The following is an 18,696-nucleotide window of genomic DNA, read 5'->3' as shown; positions in this document are numbered from 1 at the left end:
TAGATCGCGGAAATCTGAATAAGTGTTCCGTATAAAAGTACCTTTTTACTCAAGTTATATCACATGCAATTAAATAAACAGGCTTTTTTACAGGTTTCTCTGTTGAGATTTTGTAGTTCATAATAAAACCGCCTGGTAATGGCTCATATGATCACACCATGACCTGATCAGGTGCTTGAGGACTGGCGGGCATAAAGGCAGTCTTATTTTTTGTTGACACTTGGTTGCATCCTAAGGGAAGACTATATATTTGTCCTCTTTCCATTGTATCCATTCCTGACTTTGCCTAAGCATGTGCATTACCAGCCAAGCACTGTATTAGAACAAACCAGAACCCATCAGCATTTGTCGCCACGTTTCAGGTAAGTTTATTTTTCTCGTATAGTTACGAATCTCAGCTTCCCTGTTAGCCTGCTGATGCAAAACGAAAAGAGTTTAGCCAGTAAAGTAAAGAGTGATTGTTCTCAGTAAGAGGAACCAAGTAATCTTGTAGATATGATACCTTTTAATGGCTAACAAAAATACACAATGTTATTGCAAGCTTTCAGACCTTCTTGGAGCTCTTCTTCAGGCATAATGGAACAAATTTTATATGTAGAGGGGGCAAATGAATTTTGTTTCTTTCTACTAGAGGATCATGCTGGACATTTTTTTCTCTGAGGCAGAGATTTTCCTTCGGGGCCAGACTTTTATCTTGTAGTTAGAAGACCTATCCCGACTGTCACTCATGTAACCTGGTGCATTAGAATAATGCTACATATATTTAACTTACATGGGCTACATCTCAGAGCCAAGAGCTAACTCAACGTTTCAATGTCATTTTCGTTTCTTCCATGATGAAGTGATTAATATATACTTAAGTCAGAAAGGTTTTCTCTGGTTATTAGTGTTATTTACTGTTTTGCTCATCCCTCCCTCCCTGATATTTATCTAAGTGCTATTAATCACAATGTATGTGCCCTCTTATCCTGTCTCTGTTATTAATCTAGTACAAATTAAGTTTACCATGTCTGTACCATGCCATGTGATCATGTGTATGTTTTAATATTAATTTTAACTTAATTTGAACTACATTTGTATCATTAGCCTGAAGAAGAGTCCTAAGTAGGTTTGAAAGCTCGCAATAACATCATGTATTTTTGTTAGCCATTAAAAGTTATCATATCTACAAGATTACTTGGTTTCTCTTACTGAGAACAATCACACTTTGATGCAAATACCTGTATTGCAGCCGCTATATGATGCTCTTTGCTTGGATTATTATCAGCACTCTTCCTCCTCTTCTCCTGTAGGTGCGCAGTCCACTATTCTCTCCCATGTTTCGCTTGTCACTCCGGCGTTTGCTGTCCTTCTCACCCGCTAGAGGAGGATCTTACACAATGCAGCGTGTAAGGGGACTGCAGGCTCCCAGGAAACTGGAAGGCAAAGTGGCTCTGGTGACGGCGTCCACAGATGGGTAATTTATCTGTTTGGCACGACACTTATTATTCAGTTTAAGGGTATTTTTACACAGGAACAGTCATTGCTAGTGAACGGAGACGGAGCGGGCCGGGCATCGTTCCAGCCCCCTGCCTCCATTCACATTAAGCAAGCAGTTATTCATAAGTGAACGACTGCCTGTTTACATGGAATGATACATTGTTCAGTTTTTTACATTCAGAAGCTGAACGAGGTCTCGTTTGTTGTCCAGTTGGTGCACGCGTTTACACTGAGTGATAATCATTAAGATTATCACTGGATCGCAGGAATCCGAATGCTAAGTGTTCCATGTAAAAGCACCTTGAAATATCTAGTTGTTCCTTTGTCATTTACATTTAGAATAGGAGCATCCACACAATGCGCCTAAAGAGTTAATGGAGGTGGCATTGAACATGCCCGCTGTACTGCCCGCTGGCCTGGAGCAGGAGGAGCGTTGCATCTCATCACCTGACTGTCAGTGTGCCTCCAGATGGAAGTGTCATGTTCTTCTGGATATTGTCTCCTCCTACTTACTGATGCACTATGCACAATCTGTCAAGACGAATGGGGTAGAAAGTGACGAGTGCCCTGAGCACACTTCTGACTCGCCGGCTCGGGAAGTTGTCTTCCCTGTTTAGCCTTTTTTTTGTAAACAACGAAGTTGAAAATTTTTACAGCGGTGATGATGCCTAGTAAAATATGGCCCCGTATTGAACTAAAAAATGACATTCCTTCAATGTTCCGGGTTTGAGGTTATGTGGTTTCAAACACAGACATGAAAGTTTAATTTCACTGTGAATTTGCATTAAAAACGCAGTATAAAAGGATGATAGATCACAGGAGACAGTTGGGGGAAAAAGTGACATCAATTGGGCCTTCTTGAGGTTTTCTTTCCGTGCATGAAAAATGCAGTGAATACGGATGCAATAGAAGCATAAAAAAACACATACACCGTAGACCAAAACTGCGTACGCCTGTGTGATGATGCACTGGTTATACATGGGGATCTATGACTTATCAATCCCCATGTAGGCAGGCTGTAGACTGCAAACAGATTTGCTAGCATTATTCCATTATACAGATTAGTCTGTAGCCCTTCTGGCCGGAAAGCTGGATATATACGACAGATAAAAGTTGGCCAATGATCTACTGTGTATGGGGAGCTATTTGGAGTAACAGAGGTTGGTCATGTTGAATCCCCCTTAGTTGCATGCTATGAGACTAATTTGGACTGTTTGTATAAAGCTTTGTAATGTCAAACGCCTTTACAGAATCGGCTTGGCTATTGCACGACGACTTGCTCAGGATGGTGCTAAGGTTCTTGTCAGTAGCCGAAAGCAACAAAATGTGGACAAGGCTGTTCAAGAACTGAAAATGGAAGATCTGGATGTAGAAGGGACAGTCTGTCACGTGGGGAAGAATGAAGACCGAGTAAAACTAGTGAACACCGTAAGTGCGTAATGCATTCCTTCTGAAAGAACTCTGGTGGGGGCGGCCATTCTCCAAGCGATTTTGTTTTTTTCTTTTTGTTGTTTCCCCCCCCCCCCTCCCCCCACAAGACTTCGAAAAATCCCCCATTTACATAGCAAAGGTTATTTGTACATAGGATGAAAAAAGTCATACGTCCCTCTACCGTAGTTCAAGCTATTCTGCAGTGTTCCTCAGGGGTGAGGAGATACAACATCTATGGGGTAGTTGCTAACTGTCCTGATTAAAGGGTAAAAAATAAATTCCTTTTCCGTTCATGTCCCTTTAAATAAATGTAATGAATCCCCTCCTGTAGCTGAGGAAAGGGTGGGGTTTATTGCAACATTTTGCCAGTCAGTATTTTGGTGCAAAATTGGTCGAGGATACCAAGCCAACTAATGGGCAGTGTAGCGTTAGAATAGACAGTCTAAAGATATGTCAAATTTATCATCCTGCAGTCCATGTGTTAAATCAGAAAGGATCTTGGGGGGGGGGTTTGCAACAGTGGAGATTGAGATATGAGAAACTCTTTACAGAAATTACATCATGTCTGTGCCGTCTCATCCTGTTCTGGAATTCATTTCAAGTGCCAGTTAATCATACTGTGTTTGTGCCCTCGCATATGATCATGTGATGTGTTTTATGTAAATACGTCTGTAGATCTGTTCCATTTGGCCTGGGGAAGAACCCCGAGTAGGTTCAAAAGCTCACTAGAAAATCATGTCTTTGTTAACCATTAAAGGGTATCTACAAGATGACTTGGTTTCTCTCACTGAGGACAATCACACTTTGCTCCATTGGCTAACACCGTACTAAACTATTTTCCGTTGGGATAAATCTGACGCATTTTAAGACTAAGTTTGCGATGTCTATTAGACGGTATTATATAATCTGCCCCAGTGTTTGTGTGGTCTGAAAAGTCATTTATATTCTCATCATGTGCATCTGTGCCCTTTTTGATACACACCTATGATCCTATTCGACTTGACGGCAGCTGCCTGGCACTGATTGCTACAGTTTATTTTGCCATCCAATTACTTTTTGTCTCCTGGCAACAAATAAAAGGCAATGTCTTATGAAGACAAGCCCTGTCTGTCTACCCCATTAGGGCACATGGATGTCATGGGGAAGGGTTGTCTCCCACTTGAGACCCCCTCTATGAGCCACAATGGAAAGCTGTTCTGTATGAAACCTTGCTGTTCAGGCGGTATGAGCCATCTAGTACACTGATGGCCATTCATCTGAATGGACTCATTACTACATTTCCTCTGCAGTAAACGCCTGCCGGACATCCACCTGCCCTGGTAAATGAGTTTTGTCTCAAGCGCCCGGAGCATGGCCTGTGGGGATTAGCTGATCATTCCAACATCTTTTGAAGTTGGTTGTCTCTCATGAGACAACACCTTTAACCCATTAATAGAGTATTAATATATTTGCTATCAGATGTAACCTCCAGCCATGTTGATTACATGGTAAACTCTTTTCATGCATCCATTTTCCAGGCTATACAGAAATTTGGGGGAGTTGATATCCTTGTTTCTAATGCTGCTGTTAACCCCTTTGTGGGGGACGTATTGGACTCTACAGAGGAAGTGTGGGAAAAGGTAAGACTGGTTTAAAAAGCACTTCATGTATTACAATGCCATCACTGCTTGTACTGCCTCATCAGTATACACAATGTATTCCTCGCTGGTCAGTGTTATATACAATCATTTTCTGGAGGTCAGTGTAAAGTCCTTGGAAATTGCCAGATACTTTTCCCATCCCGTGGAATGGAAAAATAATCTACTCCACAGACCAGAGTCTCAATAAATTGTCCAGTTCTTAAGGCCCATTTACACGCAAAGACAATCTTTCAAACGATTGACAGATTGACAGTTTTGGCAATCATTTTACATAAAGTGTTAATGGACACTAATGTCCATAAATGCTTTATTAGCTTCATTTGCACGTAAAAGGGCCTCCGGGAGCTGTTTGCAGAGCACAGCTCTGCACACAGCTCCCCTTACTCGTATGGGCTGTCAACAGATTACAATGTAATCTCTGATTCCCATGCAGAACACAGCGTTACGGTACCTGTTATCTCTCTCTCCAGCTGAATGATGGTTTTGTAGGCTCACCTTAAAAATCATTGTTCAGTCCACAGTCTCCTCTACAACCAGTGATGTACCTGTATATCATTGGACACTGAGGTGGATATGGAGTGGGCTCAGGACCCAAGCCTGTGGGTGCTGGGGGGTAACAGCTGACACCTGTCCACAGTGCCCACAATCAAAGTTTGCTGTGATCACATTCATTTACCCTATATGTGGTAGCTAGACTCTCCTTCCTATCCAGCATAATAGCACGGATGCAGCAGATAAAGCAATAATCTGATCGATCTTAAGAATGATGAGGGATAGTAAAGTAGGCATGAGGAGCCATGAGGGGTGGCACTTGCGAGCACACGGGGAAGGTAGAAGGGGTAAATAGGATCCCCGACCTGTTTCCTCCCCCCCATTCAGCCAAGGGGCTTGAGGAAGGAGGCAAGGCAGGCAGTCTGATAAGCAGGACAGGGCGGAAGCTTGAACTTTATGACTCTGTGTGGGGCAACGGGAGGAATGTGAAGGGAAGTGTTGGGGAGCTGGAGAAGGTAAAGGTAAAAAAAAGGTGGGTGGACCTAACCTAGGGGGATAACCTAGGTGACCCAGGCTGGGGGAGATCTGTCAATCCCAGGGAGCAGCTTGCCTTAAAAAGAATGCCTGGGAGGAGAGAGAAGGCGTATGGCCTAGGTGAGCATGACTGTTATTGGGCAGCAAGCGAGGCCCGACTAGCCTTGGGTGCCAGGTAAGGTCTGGCTACTCCCAGGAGTTTAGTGCCATGATTGGCTTCAAGCTCCCTGTGTGTGATGGATACAAATAAAGTGTGGCACCTGCCACAGAAAAACTTTTCCAAAGGCATACTGTGTATGAATCTTTCGTTTACAGTAATGTTTGCCCAGAAAAAGGGTCTCTGGGATAGAAGTCTAAGAGAGCCCATGTACGTAGCAGGTCCCTTCCGTTAACAGTAGTTGCACTGGTCTTTAGTGATATATCACTCACATAGTCACTCTGCTCACTATTCTTTTCTCAGATTCTGGACGTTAATGTTAAAGCAACATTCCAGAGGCGCCGGAATAGTAGCCCCCGGGGATATATATGGAGGCAGCCCATGACAGGGTTAACGGGGAGGCCAGGGTTAATAGAAGGGAGAAGAGGGGGGTGTAATATAGGTAGGAGTAGAGGGGGAAGTTAGAGAGAAAGTGCGGGAACAGCAGGGGGAGGAGCATCCTTAGGCGGCAACGGAGGAAGAAGAAGCAGAAGAGGAGAAGACGGAGGCCACGAGGAAGTCCCACCCACCCGCCCTTACTTTAGTATATAGGGGGCAGTTTTAGTTAGTGGAAAGGGTTGTAGAGGTATCGCGACATTGTCATAGAGGCGTTCGGAAGGGGGGGGAGTTCTTGGAGCCAGCTGATGTGCGGGGGGGGGGGGGGGGAACGGGGAGCTGATGGCTACCTTCCCCCCCTCCCTCTTTTTGGTATAGTGTGTGTGGTCAGCCTGTCGCCTCCCGGCTCTGTCAGGCCGTAGTCCCTGCAGAGAAACGTGGCCTAGCCGAGGAACGGCTCGCGGCTCTCTGAGTCGGGAGGAGGAGGGCGACTAGGGGCAACCGGTTGTGTGTTGCCTCCCGAGTCGGCTGTCTTGCGACGGAAGGGTTTTAGCGGGAAGGATTTCGGTCTCCCGAGTCGGATAGAGGGAGAGAGCGGCGGGAGGCAGGACGGAAATCCTTTTACAATACAATACAATACAATACTGTGTATGGCTTTCGTTTCCAGTAATGTTTGCCCAGTAGGGTCTCTGGGATAGAAGTCTAAGAGAGCCCGGGTACGTAGCAGGTCCCTTCCGTTAACAGTAGTTGCACTGGTCTTTAGTGATATATCACTCACATAGTCACTCTGCTCACTATTCTTTTCTCAGATTCTGGACGTTAATATTAAAGCAACATTCCTGTTGGTGAAGCTTGTGGTGCCCAAAATGCAGGAAAGAGGGTGAGGATTTGGGGGTATGAAGTGGGCTTTTCTTTAGTAGTGTGATCTGTTTAGCACAATCTACATTTGTTGTACTACGACTTAACATTACTGAACTGAATAAGAAACTACAAAGTGTGTGTACAGTTCACAATCTATAGACGTGTATAACATATATTGCACTGTATATCTTCAGTTTGATATTTACAAAATCTGTGTTCATCCGAGTAGAGGCCTAACGATAGGGGGTATAGAAGAAACAATGTCAGCCAGCACTGGCGCTTGCTGCCACGTAAGTCTAAATTGGGGTTATAAATGGCACAGAGTGTTAAGGCAGCAGTATGCACCCTAAACTCTTGCTCACGACCTGAAGGTTGCGGGTTCAATCCCCGCATGGTAGCCGGCTGACTCTGCCTTCCATCTTTCCAAGGTCGGTACAATGAGTACCCAGTTTGCTGGGGGTAATAAATAAAAAATTAACCTGGTTTAAAGGATCTGGTTTACTAGCGTGTAGTTCCACTTTTCAACTAGTAGCATTATGGATGACTTATATTTTTGTACTGCGTCAATAATTGCCTTCTACATCTCATCACTATTGCTCACCTGCAGGACTGTTCTTTCTGTTTTCACAGCGGCGGTAGTATTGTGATTGTCTCATCTATAGGAGCTTTTTCCCCTTTTCCAGTAAGTAAATATTTTAAATATTACTACTTCTTATTCTCGCATTTTTTTTTTAATAGCAAAACGCCAGACATGATACATAAAATAATCCTTCCTTAAGGCCTCCTTCCCACGAACGGATTTCCACCGTGTAATTCGCGGCAAAAATCCGCTGCGTTGCCCGCAGCTATTAGGTTCTATTGAACCTAATAGCACAATGCTCACTATGCGGAATTCCACCGCGGAACTCCGCACCGTGAAGTCTCCCGTCCTCACCCGCGGCATGCTCTATTTGCCGCGGGTGTACGCGCTGACGGCTTCCATTGCAGTCAATGGAAGCAGTCCGTTCACGCTATCTCCCGCTGTAACACAGCGGAAGATAGCTTGAAGACTCTTTCCCGCCTACCGCCGCCGCTTCATGTGACGCGGTGGGCGTGTCACGTGACGCGCTGACGGTGGGCAGGGAAGCGTCATGCGGGAGCGAAGACGCCGGACCCGCTGGTAAGTATGGAGCCTCTGGGGGGCGCCGTGACGGGCTTTGCCGTGGAATATTCCGCGGCGGAGCCAATCAGGCTTGTGTGAAGCCGGCCTTAGTCTTCCCCTTCTCTTTGAATACACTCCTGGCTTGGGGTTTAAAAAATACCACAAAAGCTGCATATGTGCCTCCAGCCTGAAGGTTAGAAGAAAGAAGCATAAATCGGTGCAAAAAGTTTCACTAGTTTTATTCCTCCATGTCAAAAATAATTAAAATGCTGCACTTTGTCAACCTCAGAAAATATCACCTGTGTGAACTTTATGTACCGTATATTCCGGCGTATAAGGCGACGGGGTGTATAAGACGACCCTCCAACTGTCACCTTATACGCCTGGAATACAGCGGAGCAAAAAAAAAAAATCATTACTCACCTTCCCCGGCGTTCTGTGGTGCTCCTGCAGGCTGTCGCTCCCTCCTGGTCCCCGGCAGAGCATTGCTTTCTGGATGCAGGGCTTGAAATCCCCGCTTCCAGAAAGCTAATACTGTGATTGGCTAACACACGCCTTCAGCCAATCACAGCCATTCAATGATTTTTTTTTTTGACACTTTTTTTTTTTTGTATTACCGGCGTATAAGACGACCCCCGACTTCAGAGCAGATTTTTCGGGGTTCAAAAGTCGTCTTATACGCTGGTATATACGGTAGTAAACATATGGCCATATACCAATCACATTAAACTGACAGACCCTCAATCCAAGACAGCCCACCGAACTAACAGGTGCAACAAATACAATAAAATGACGTTAAATCATAATTTGGTAGCATGGTGATATATAGGTAAAACTTCCCGGGTCAGATGTGTTCCATTCATGTAGCTTCACCATATTAGAAGCTCCGGCGTCCATATATTCGTTCTGCGCATGAGCGGGCCTTGTAGTGGACATCACAATACTCCATAAACTAGTCTCAGATTTCCAAACAGCGCATGCGCAGTAGTTACCATAGACACCGCGATAACTCAACTACTACATGTAAGCATCGCTATGGAGACAGAGATGACATAGGGCAACAGCAGTCAGCCCCTTTTCTCTGGATCTATGGAGCGTACAGCTCCTGCATCCTTGTCCATTAGCCCTTGTATAGTGAGTCTCTGAATAGCAGTACAGACATTGCGGTAATCGTAAATATAGGATCATATGATCCATAGCATTACCAAAAATGGAAGCATTCTCCAAGAAAATGTAAATCACTTCTATAGAGATTATCCTATTTACAACCCACAATAATAACAAATTTTAATCAACAGTTTCCATTTAAAAATCTCCATAGGTGTACTATATATAATACATAATATATATATATATATATATATATATATATATATATATATATATATATATATATATATATATACTAGCTGATATACCCAGCCTCCCCTGAGTTAATTTGATACAGGTGTTTTTGTTTGCACAGAGAATTTTATGGAGTCAAGGTTACTTTGACTTCAGCTGTATAATATTTTTTATTCACAGACGTGACTTGGTTAAAAGTAATAAATTTTATTAAGTTTTATCTAAAAAAACACGATTGGGCACAACAAAGGACACAACACAAAATCTAAGTTGTAATGGAAAGGCGTTAACCCACCAAATAGTGGATAGAAAAATGATTGGTGGGTTTCAAAATTACAACTTGGTATTACTTCTGATACTCCGTATTTCTTAATGTCGCACGTCACTTAGGAATACAGTCTGCATGGGGGCTGTTCATGGATTTCCCAAAAACCGGAACCCCAATTAGATATCTGTAGTTTTATTAATATAATGACAGAATTCGACCAGAGATACTCAGGTTGCGGAAACGTGATGTTCAACCTGAGGAAGTGAATATCTCTGTCAAAAATACTGCCTAGTGGGCTGAAAAGTTTTTAACAGCTCAAAAGGACAGTATGTCAAGGAAATTGATTTTAGTCAATTTTTATTCCTTATGGCCAGTACTCCTACTCATGGCGACAATGTTTGAGCAGAAACTTTCAGATTGCAAAAAAGTGATATTCAACCTAAGAAGCTGTATAATATATAACAACCAATCAGAGTGCAGTTTTCATGTTGGCTCAGCAGTTTAATATAGAGCAACCAATCACATCACAGATTTCATGTTTGTACGACATCAGGAAGTTAGAGACTTAGATTTAGTACATTACACAGGGGTGCCAATACTTTTGCACTTAGTAATGAATTTGAGTGGTGATCCCCTTTACCTTTCCTATTTAGGACCTAAAGAATACTCCTGCCAAACTTCAATTCTATGGGGGGGGGGGGGGGGGGGTGCACTTTGACACCAAAAGAAATAATCAAAATTGATATAGGCATCAATGACCATAAACCAAATGACAATAACTCAGTTCTATGCAGCAAATCTCTATTGAATTCATCTGGATCAATCCATAGATGGTTGACTGAATATGAGTTGTATCGTAAATGTTACGGCTCGTAGATGAGGCAGAATGAACAGTAACACATCTGAGCCACAAGACCTAAAATACAAATAAGGGTGTAAGTGAGACAACATCATAAAAAACAGTATTCAACACAAAGCAAATCCAAAATACAGTACGACGAACCTCAAGGATATATTTATTTCTAGAAGTAGGGCATATAGTGATACTCTTGATTTTAAACCTTTGGGGGCTAGTGTGTCCAGCCTAGAGGTTTTTCTTGCTCTTTTGCTCAATTTTATGCCTTTATTTCCTCTCAGGGTCTGGGTCCTTACTCTGTCAGTAAAACCGCATTGTTAGGCCTAACCAAAGTCCTTGCTCCAGAATTAAGATCTCTGAACATCCGAGTGAACTGCCTTGCTCCAGGCCTCATCCGCACCAGGTTTAGTTCACTTGTAAGTATGATTATGATATATGGATTACATACTCTGTATGTGCAATTGTGAGAATGGTTACTTTCGGCTAGGACTACATGGAGACACGTGGTTAGCAGCTCAGAGATTTTGTCATCCTCACAATTCCACCCATAACCTTGCTTCTCTTAGAGAAACATTTAGGTTGTACGAATGCCAAGATTTTACGGTGATTCATGAGCAACCAATTTTGCTTGAAGAATCCAAAGATTAGGCTGTATTCATATATGATGTTTTGCTTCGGTTCTTTGGAAAATTTTGTTCCATCTTGTTTTCCTGCTTAGAAAAAAATAAAGAAGATTAGCCAAAAAACACTTCACAGTGTAAGATATTGGTGATATTATTCAACGGGGGGATTATTCTTCCAGTTCCTTTTTCTTACTACCTCAGCCTGATGATGTGACCATCACAAATTTTTATGATTATATTGAAAAAGCATACCTGAATTTTCAACAAGTTTTCTCAAATACACCCCGTCTTCTCACTCATTTGCTGCTCTTTGCAGCCTGCTTAATGTCAGTAAGTTCTGATTTTCAATTGGTCTTCCCCATTTTTCTGTTCTGCTGTTTGCCATCTGCTTTCAGGAAGGTGGCGTTTAGCAAGCCTAGCATTCTGCCAGTAGTTCCTTGTCCTGATTTCCTTGCCCTTACCTCCCATGCTGCGTGAGGCACAGATTGTGGAGATCATTATCGTTGTCTGCAGATCTGTCACCTGTAGCCTTTGTGTGCATGGGAGCTGCCTGTGAAGATGGCGCCTCCCCTGTTGCTATGGAAACATTCTTGTGTCCATGTGCCTATAGAAGGTCTGTTCCTTAAGACAGGGTGAATGGCAGAGAGGCTGGAAGGGAGACCTCCTAGTGGCAGTCACTTCAAATGAGATTTACAGTGGTGAAGCCACAAAATGTTTAATGCAAGTATATTACAGAAATGATGAGCAAAATATGTTTGAAAAGTTTGTGCCCCTTTAACAAACGTGTGTCCTATTGCTGTAGGAGAAACTACATACCACTCCTATCTTTATTTCCCCTCTTACTGGTTCTACAGTTCGTATTTGCACTCATATCCTCTAAAGTGAACTAACCAAAAGACTGGCCAAACACATAGGTCTACATGGGGTCAGTGAATCCCTGAATGTGCAGAATACATGCTTGTTTGGTCAGTTCATGTGAGCCTACAAAATTATAGGGAAGTCGGTGGTTATATGCATGGCCAGCATAGGAGCTGCTGTGTTAGAGCTTCAGCATGATGACTCTTCTCTTTTTCAATTGCAGATGTGGGAGAATGAATCAATCTTGGACCAAGTAAAACGCCAACTTGGCATTAGCAGGTAAGGATTAAAGTACGGAGGTAACAGTCTGATATGCTGTACTACTTATAATACATGTAGGACTATTACAGATTAACATTTCTGAAAATGAATGGCGTCATTACAATTGGGCTGATGCATTCAGTTCTTTCTGTAACTCCCATGTAGTTTGTCTGGAATGGCAATGTGAATACTCAACCTAACTTTGTACAAGCCATATAAGGTCATGCGAGGAAGAATGCGTGGCTCAGGAACCCTGCTCTAGTGATTGGTGGGGCCCCCAGTGATCAAGCACTTGTCGCCCATTAGTAATAGTGGCTGCAGTAGTAATATTGTCCCAATAGTAATAGTGAATCTCCGCCCCCCATCTTGCCCCTGCCCAGAGTGGCCCCAGTAGTTGTAGAAACCCTAGCACTGATAGTGACCCCCCCCCCCACACACACCCAGAGTGACCCCAGTAGTAGTAATGATAATGATAGCGACACGCGCCAGAGTGGCGCCAGTAGTAATAGTGACCTCCTGCCCAAAGAGTGACCCCAGTAGTAATAGCAGCCACTGCTGAGTCTAACTGCTGACCTCTCCCGTCTGTGTCTGCTCTGCGTACAGGGCAGCTCACACTGGCGGGGGAAGAAGAGGTCAGAATCAGACTCTGCACTGCTGCCGATTAGAAAGCCTGTTCTGTTGCTGCACAGCCAGTGGGCCACATGAAATGAGGTGGTGGGCTAGATGTGGTCTGTGGGCCTTGTGTTTGACATGTGTGCTGTACATGTTCAAAGGAGTTATCTGAAGGTTTATAAAAAGAAAAAAAGGGCAAATATACGATACTGACATCTTAAATCCCCCATCGCTGCCGCACTAATATTTTGTCACTTCTTCGATAATCCCTTTTAGCTAAATGACGGTTACTAACATGTCTTCTATGTACAGTGTGTGGTTTTTTTAAACATTACTGACCAGCCCTAGATACAGTTCTGTTCAATAAACCTTGCAGCAAACCTTGTGTGAAAGTCGTGTCCGTTGAGCCGCACCATCTCCCTTCACCTTGTGGAATTTCTCTGGGCATTTTCTATTTTTATAGACTATGTTCTCATATGGTAAGGTGGAATTACCAATGTTCTGCCACATCGGGAGTGTTGGGGAACGTCTATTCATCCAGCGTAAAGCTATCGTTTTGCAGGCCAGGAACAACACCTTAGTAAGAAATATCCGATCATGAAATTGCCAGTGCGTCTTATGCAAAACACCCAACAATCATATGATCGGGTCAATTTGAATTGGCATCCCCATTAGTTGGCTTAGAAATTCTGTTACCTCCTCCCAATATACATAGATATCTGGGCAGCTCCATATTAAATGATTGGCATCAATGACATTGGTTGGTAGACACCTTGTTCATTTTATACAGCCTAGTCGGTGTTAGATAGGACCGGTGAAGTGTGTGTGTATATATAATTGAGTTAATGTATTTTTTGCGGCTGGTGATACCATGGTATATGAATGATGCCTTCACAACATCCCATTGCTTGCCAGTAAGTGAGGGGATAATTCTCTTCCATCTATCTATCACGGACATTGGCGTATAGGAAATTTTAGAATACAGCAGATGGGTGTACAATGCTGATATCAGACCCCTGGGGCCTTGAGTGTGCATTATGCCTATCAGTAAGTACAGAGACAGAGATTGCCTTGGTTCAGGGAATTGTGCCATAAGAGCGTGCCGGTCTTGCAAATATGTATAGAATCCAGTCCTATGGACTTGGTACAGCTGCTGGAGCTGTTCAAAGGCGGCTAGTACCCCATCAATATACAGATGTTCCAATGTGGTAAATCCCAGGTTCACCCAGAATTGCTTATCTGGTAGATTCACAAGATGTGGGAGTGTTCTCTTATCCCACAGAGGGGTTCTAAAGGGGTACCTACATATTTAGTCAGTGATTTACATGTCTGCCACACTCTAACCGCCAGTTTATGAATAGGTAACATCTGCTTGACCAACAGGTCTGGTTTCTCCAGAACAATCCATAGGGAGATTTCTGACAGAAAAACCATTAGGTTGTGGTCAATTTAGGAGGGGAGCGTTTGACAACCAGTGCCGAACATACCTAAATTGTCCAGCCGAATAAGACAGCTTAAAATCTGGTAGCGCTGTTTCTGCCATGTCTTTAGCGCGCTTTAGGGTCTCCATACGAAGCTTAGCTGTAGATTTCCCCCAAATGAAGGACACTACTGATGAGTTCGTCTTATTGAAAAATGTCTGGGGTATGATTGTGTCTGCATGTTCTAGGCAATAGATATTTGGGGAGAACAATCATTTTAATAAGATTTATTCTACCGGCCACAGATAATGGTAGGGTGCTCCATGTTTTGAGTTTATGTTGCAGAGACGTTAATAGAGGGGTAATATTCAAAGCAAAGCTCAGCATGTGATCTCTAGAGAGAGGGATAAATCCCAAGATATTTAAATTGGTAAATGATCCGTAGGTTGTAGAATACCTCGTCTCTCTGCCAACCCTCGAGTCTCTGGGGCATAAAAGCAGACTTCTGCCAGTTAATGCATAGGCCTGAGAATCTCCCAAACCCATCTATTAAAGAGATAGCCAGTGGCAAAGTGCGCCTAGGTTCAGACCTATATAATATTAAATTAGCGTACAAACCTATCCTATTCTCTCTAGCTCCGATCTCAACGCCCTTGTATGACCCATGTTGCTGAATTATTAGAGCCAATGGCTCTGTTGCAATAGCAAACAGGAGGGGGGAAAGTAGGCATCCCTGTCGGGTACCCCTGTGTAATGCAAAGGAGGTGGAGGTCAGGCCATTCACCATGACCATGGCTACTGGAGATCCATACAGAATAGAGATCCACTTAATAAATGATTCTCCAAATCTGAATCTCCGAAGTACCTCTATCAAATATGGTCACTCAACAGAATAGAATGCCTTAGCAGCGTCTAATGAAGCCAAGGCCCAGTCCGACCCCCACCTCCAGCCCACCTGCGTAACTACCTGTGTCCTTCTAATATTGTCCGAGGTTGACATTCCCGGGATAAAACCTGCTTGGTCAGAATGTATGATTTCTTTTATTACTTGATTCAGATGAGAGGCCAATATCTTAATGAGGATTTTATAATCGGTATTTAATGGTGAAATGGGCCTATATGGCCCACAGTTCTCCGGGTCTTTATCGGGCTTTAAAATGAGCACTATACTAGCTTCTGACATGGACCCATCTCAAATATATATTTGTATAAAGAAAGCAAGTGTGGCACAATTCTTTCTTTCTATTGTAAATAGACCTCCAGTGGTAGACCATCCGGCCCCGGGATCTTGCCTTTAATCATGACCTTCATTGCCTCTTCAATTTCTTCCATCGTAATGGGGAGTCTAGTAGGGAGTTGTGAGTATCTTGTAATGTAGGAAATACTATGTCTGCTAAGTAGGTATTTAGCTCTGTAGAGGAATAATCAGCCTGTGATTGATACAGGGTACTATAGAATTGTTGAAATCTAGTCAGGATATCTCTTGGATCCGAAAATGTGACTCCCTCAGCCGACCTAATCCTAAGTATCGTAAGAGGGCAGTCTCCTGATGGGCCATGAAGGCCAACAACTTGATTGACTGATTGCCCAATTCAAAGAAAGATGGACGACTAAGGAAGAGCTTCCTCTGGGCTTTTTCTACAGTGTATGTTTAGAAGTGATACACTCCTGCTTTTTTTGTTTTTCAGAATGGGAGAACCTGAAGAATGTGCCGGAGCCGCGTCTTTCCTCTGCTCTCCTGACGCTTCATATATCACCGGGGAAACTCTAGTGGTTGCAGGAGGGAGACAATCTCATCTATGAACGTCATATGTAGATCAAGCTGAATACTGCCACAAAGAAAAAATGATGTTGAATATATTTGCAGAATGGTATATTTCTGTTTAGGAAATAATGTGAATGTATCATGGATGTAAGATTGTACCATACTGTAGTAGGTGAAAGGAGGATACAACATGCTTAGCGGGGAGGTCATGAAATAAAGTAATAAGATAATGTTCCTGTCGCACTTGCGTGTCCTTATTGTCCTTTGGGTGTTGACAGGGAATGTGCAAAACACTTAACAAAATTTGGTGCAGTTTTGATTTTCTAAAGTATTTCACATTTTTTTGTATAATTAGAGTATGGTGAAAGATCTGCCTTTTGAAGACTCATTGTCAAATATTTAATTAGGGTGTATGAAGTAAAGGCTCATTTACACGCAAAGAAAATCTTTCAAACGATTGAAAGCTTGACAGTTTCAGCGATCATTTTGCATAAAGTACTAACGGGCACTAATGTCCATTAGCACTTTATCAGCTTCATTTGCATGAAAATGAGCCTCCTGGAGCTGCTTGCAGTACACAGCAGGTGGTCTGAGCTCTGCATACAGCTCTTCTGTCTTCAAATGTGCTGTCGGCTAAATACAATGTAATCATCTGCTCCCATGGAGAACACAGCATGCGGTCCCTGCTATCTCTCTGCAGCTGAATGATGGATTTTATGCTCACCTAAAAATCATCGTTCAGCCGAAGAGCGAAAGATAAAAGCGTTTACGAGCAACGATTATTGCTCAAAAGCCATCGTTTAAACGCATTTTGAGCGATAATCGTGTGTAAATGAGGCTTTAATGTAGTTTCTTATAGAGCAGCTACAAAGGCCATTTAGATTTATAGATTTATCACTTTTGTGCATTGTACAGATTTCATTGATTACAATGAAAAGTGTGTAATGCTCATTTCCACCTGTAGGGATGCTGCTGGAGAGCTAAACACTTGCTGCCTGGTTTCCCCACAGATTACAACTGATATTTGGAGTCCTAGAGATAGGTCACCTTAGATCAGCTTATTGTTAGGGGATTCTTCTAATAAAAAGGGATAGGCCAAGGTGGATGACCCCTGTAAAGTGTGTTTGCTTATTACTAACAATGACATTTTTTAGTATATTCATCAGAACATATACTTCATATGTAAACCTTACTGAATTCTAAGGTGTAAAGTTTACATATATTTAAGCCCAATCTTGGAGCCTGTACATATTGTTATCGGACCACACCGGTACCGATCTGATAACCTTGTTGCCAGGTGCTAAATTAGTAGATATGGAAGCCCGTGATAAGGAGATTTTGCTAGCATTATCTATCAATAGCATGAAATCACTCCATGTTATGTCAAGACACCTCCATGAGAATCAATGAATTCTTTCTTCTATCTTTCCTTTAGCAACCAGGCGGGCACATCTGCCCCAGCCTTCAGCTGCCTCCAGGAGTTTAGCATCTTTAAAGCTACCTTTTATATTCTACCATTGCATTTGACCACAGACAGGGACTAAGGATCCCATGTCTGGTGTCCTGTTTCATGATAGACATCAAAGCCTTACATTCTTTAGCTATCTCTATACCTTCCATATTCCTTACTATGTTTTTGGCCATTATCCATTCTGACTCTAGACCATCCATTACCCATGTTTCACTGGTAATCTATATGGGTTTTTAATAACCTTTTTCCTCCTTATTTGAAGAGAGGGTAGCCCTGTCTGAGGATATCATTACGACTATGGCAAGAGATTCTTGTCACAAATCAGACCCTCTTCCTACAGACAACATACAGTACAAGTGTTCCCGCTGCGTGACTCTAAAAAAACTCATACTTCACAGTGCAGGACCCACTTAAACCATATACACAAGTGTTCCCGCTGCGTGACCCTACAAACTCAGGCTTCACAGTGCAGGACCCACCTAAACCATCGGTCCCTCGTCAGAGATCCGGAACACATTACCAGTAGATTAGGGAACTTAGATCATAGAATTGCCACACTAGGACAATTATTCAACCTATTTATATTATTATGGCCTTTAAACACACTCAGTTACACATTCATTCAAAGCTAGACAACGAGACAGCTTATTTGACAGGGTTCTTTGTCATATAAAATAGACCGAGTTTAGACCTTAAATGAACCACTTAATATAAATGAACACACTTACCCAACTTTGACCAGACAGAATCACAGAGACCCAATGAGGGATAAGAATAACGGTTTCTTACCAGCCGGCTTTGTCCTGATTATGGGTCTGTGCATTCTGTCCGTTCGAGAGTAAGTTGGGTCAGAGGTTCTGGTAACACTCGGTCCCTGCTTTCGGGTGCCAGCTGTTATCGGACCACACCAGTACCGATCTGAGGACCGCATTGCCAGGTGCCAAATTGGTAGATATGGAAGCCCGTGATGAGGAGATTTTGCTAGCATTATCTATCAATAGCATGAAATCGCTCCATGTTATGTCAAGACACCTCCATGAGAATCAATGAATTCTACTTTATTATGAACATTGACAACTCTTATACAGAAAGAGGGTGTATCCAAAT

At 42.8% G+C, this 18,696-nt stretch overlaps 1 protein-coding gene across 1 annotated transcript; it reads left to right on the top strand.

Annotated features, from left to right (window-relative positions):
- Positions 1–207: 207 nt before the first annotated feature.
- Positions 208–16,340, top strand: LOC136627038 (dehydrogenase/reductase SDR family member 4-like). Its single transcript, XM_066601989.1, has 9 exons — positions 208–362; positions 1,293–1,456; positions 2,730–2,907; positions 4,428–4,529; positions 6,918–6,988; positions 7,600–7,651; positions 10,860–10,994; positions 12,283–12,338; positions 16,042–16,340. The coding sequence occupies exons 2-9, from the start codon at positions 1,317–1,319 to the stop codon at positions 16,154–16,156; spliced, it is 849 nt and encodes a 282-aa protein (XP_066458086.1). The 5' UTR covers positions 208–362; positions 1,293–1,316; the 3' UTR covers positions 16,157–16,340.
- Positions 16,341–18,696: the final 2,356 nt, after the last annotated feature.

Source organism: Eleutherodactylus coqui, chromosome 5, assembly GCF_035609145.1.
Source record: "Eleutherodactylus coqui strain aEleCoq1 chromosome 5, aEleCoq1.hap1, whole genome shotgun sequence".
Classification (NCBI taxonomy): Eukaryota; Metazoa; Chordata; class Amphibia; order Anura; family Eleutherodactylidae; genus Eleutherodactylus; species Eleutherodactylus coqui.
This window is presented reverse-complemented; position numbering and strand designations above follow the sequence as displayed.

Bases quoted from the DNA above. Each gene is read 5' to 3' on its own strand.
- LOC136627038 (XM_066601989.1), top strand. From the start codon at position 1,317: ATGTTTCGCTTGTCACTCCGGCGTTTGCTGTCCTTCTCACCCGCTAGA. The intron at 2,908-4,427 runs GTAAGTGCGTAA...TCCATTTTCCAG, and splicing joins GAGTAAAACTAGTGAACACC to GCTATACAGAAATTTGGGGG. The intron at 6,989-7,599 runs GTGAGGATTTGG...CTGTTTTCACAG, and splicing joins CCCAAAATGCAGGAAAGAGG to CGGCGGTAGTATTGTGATTG.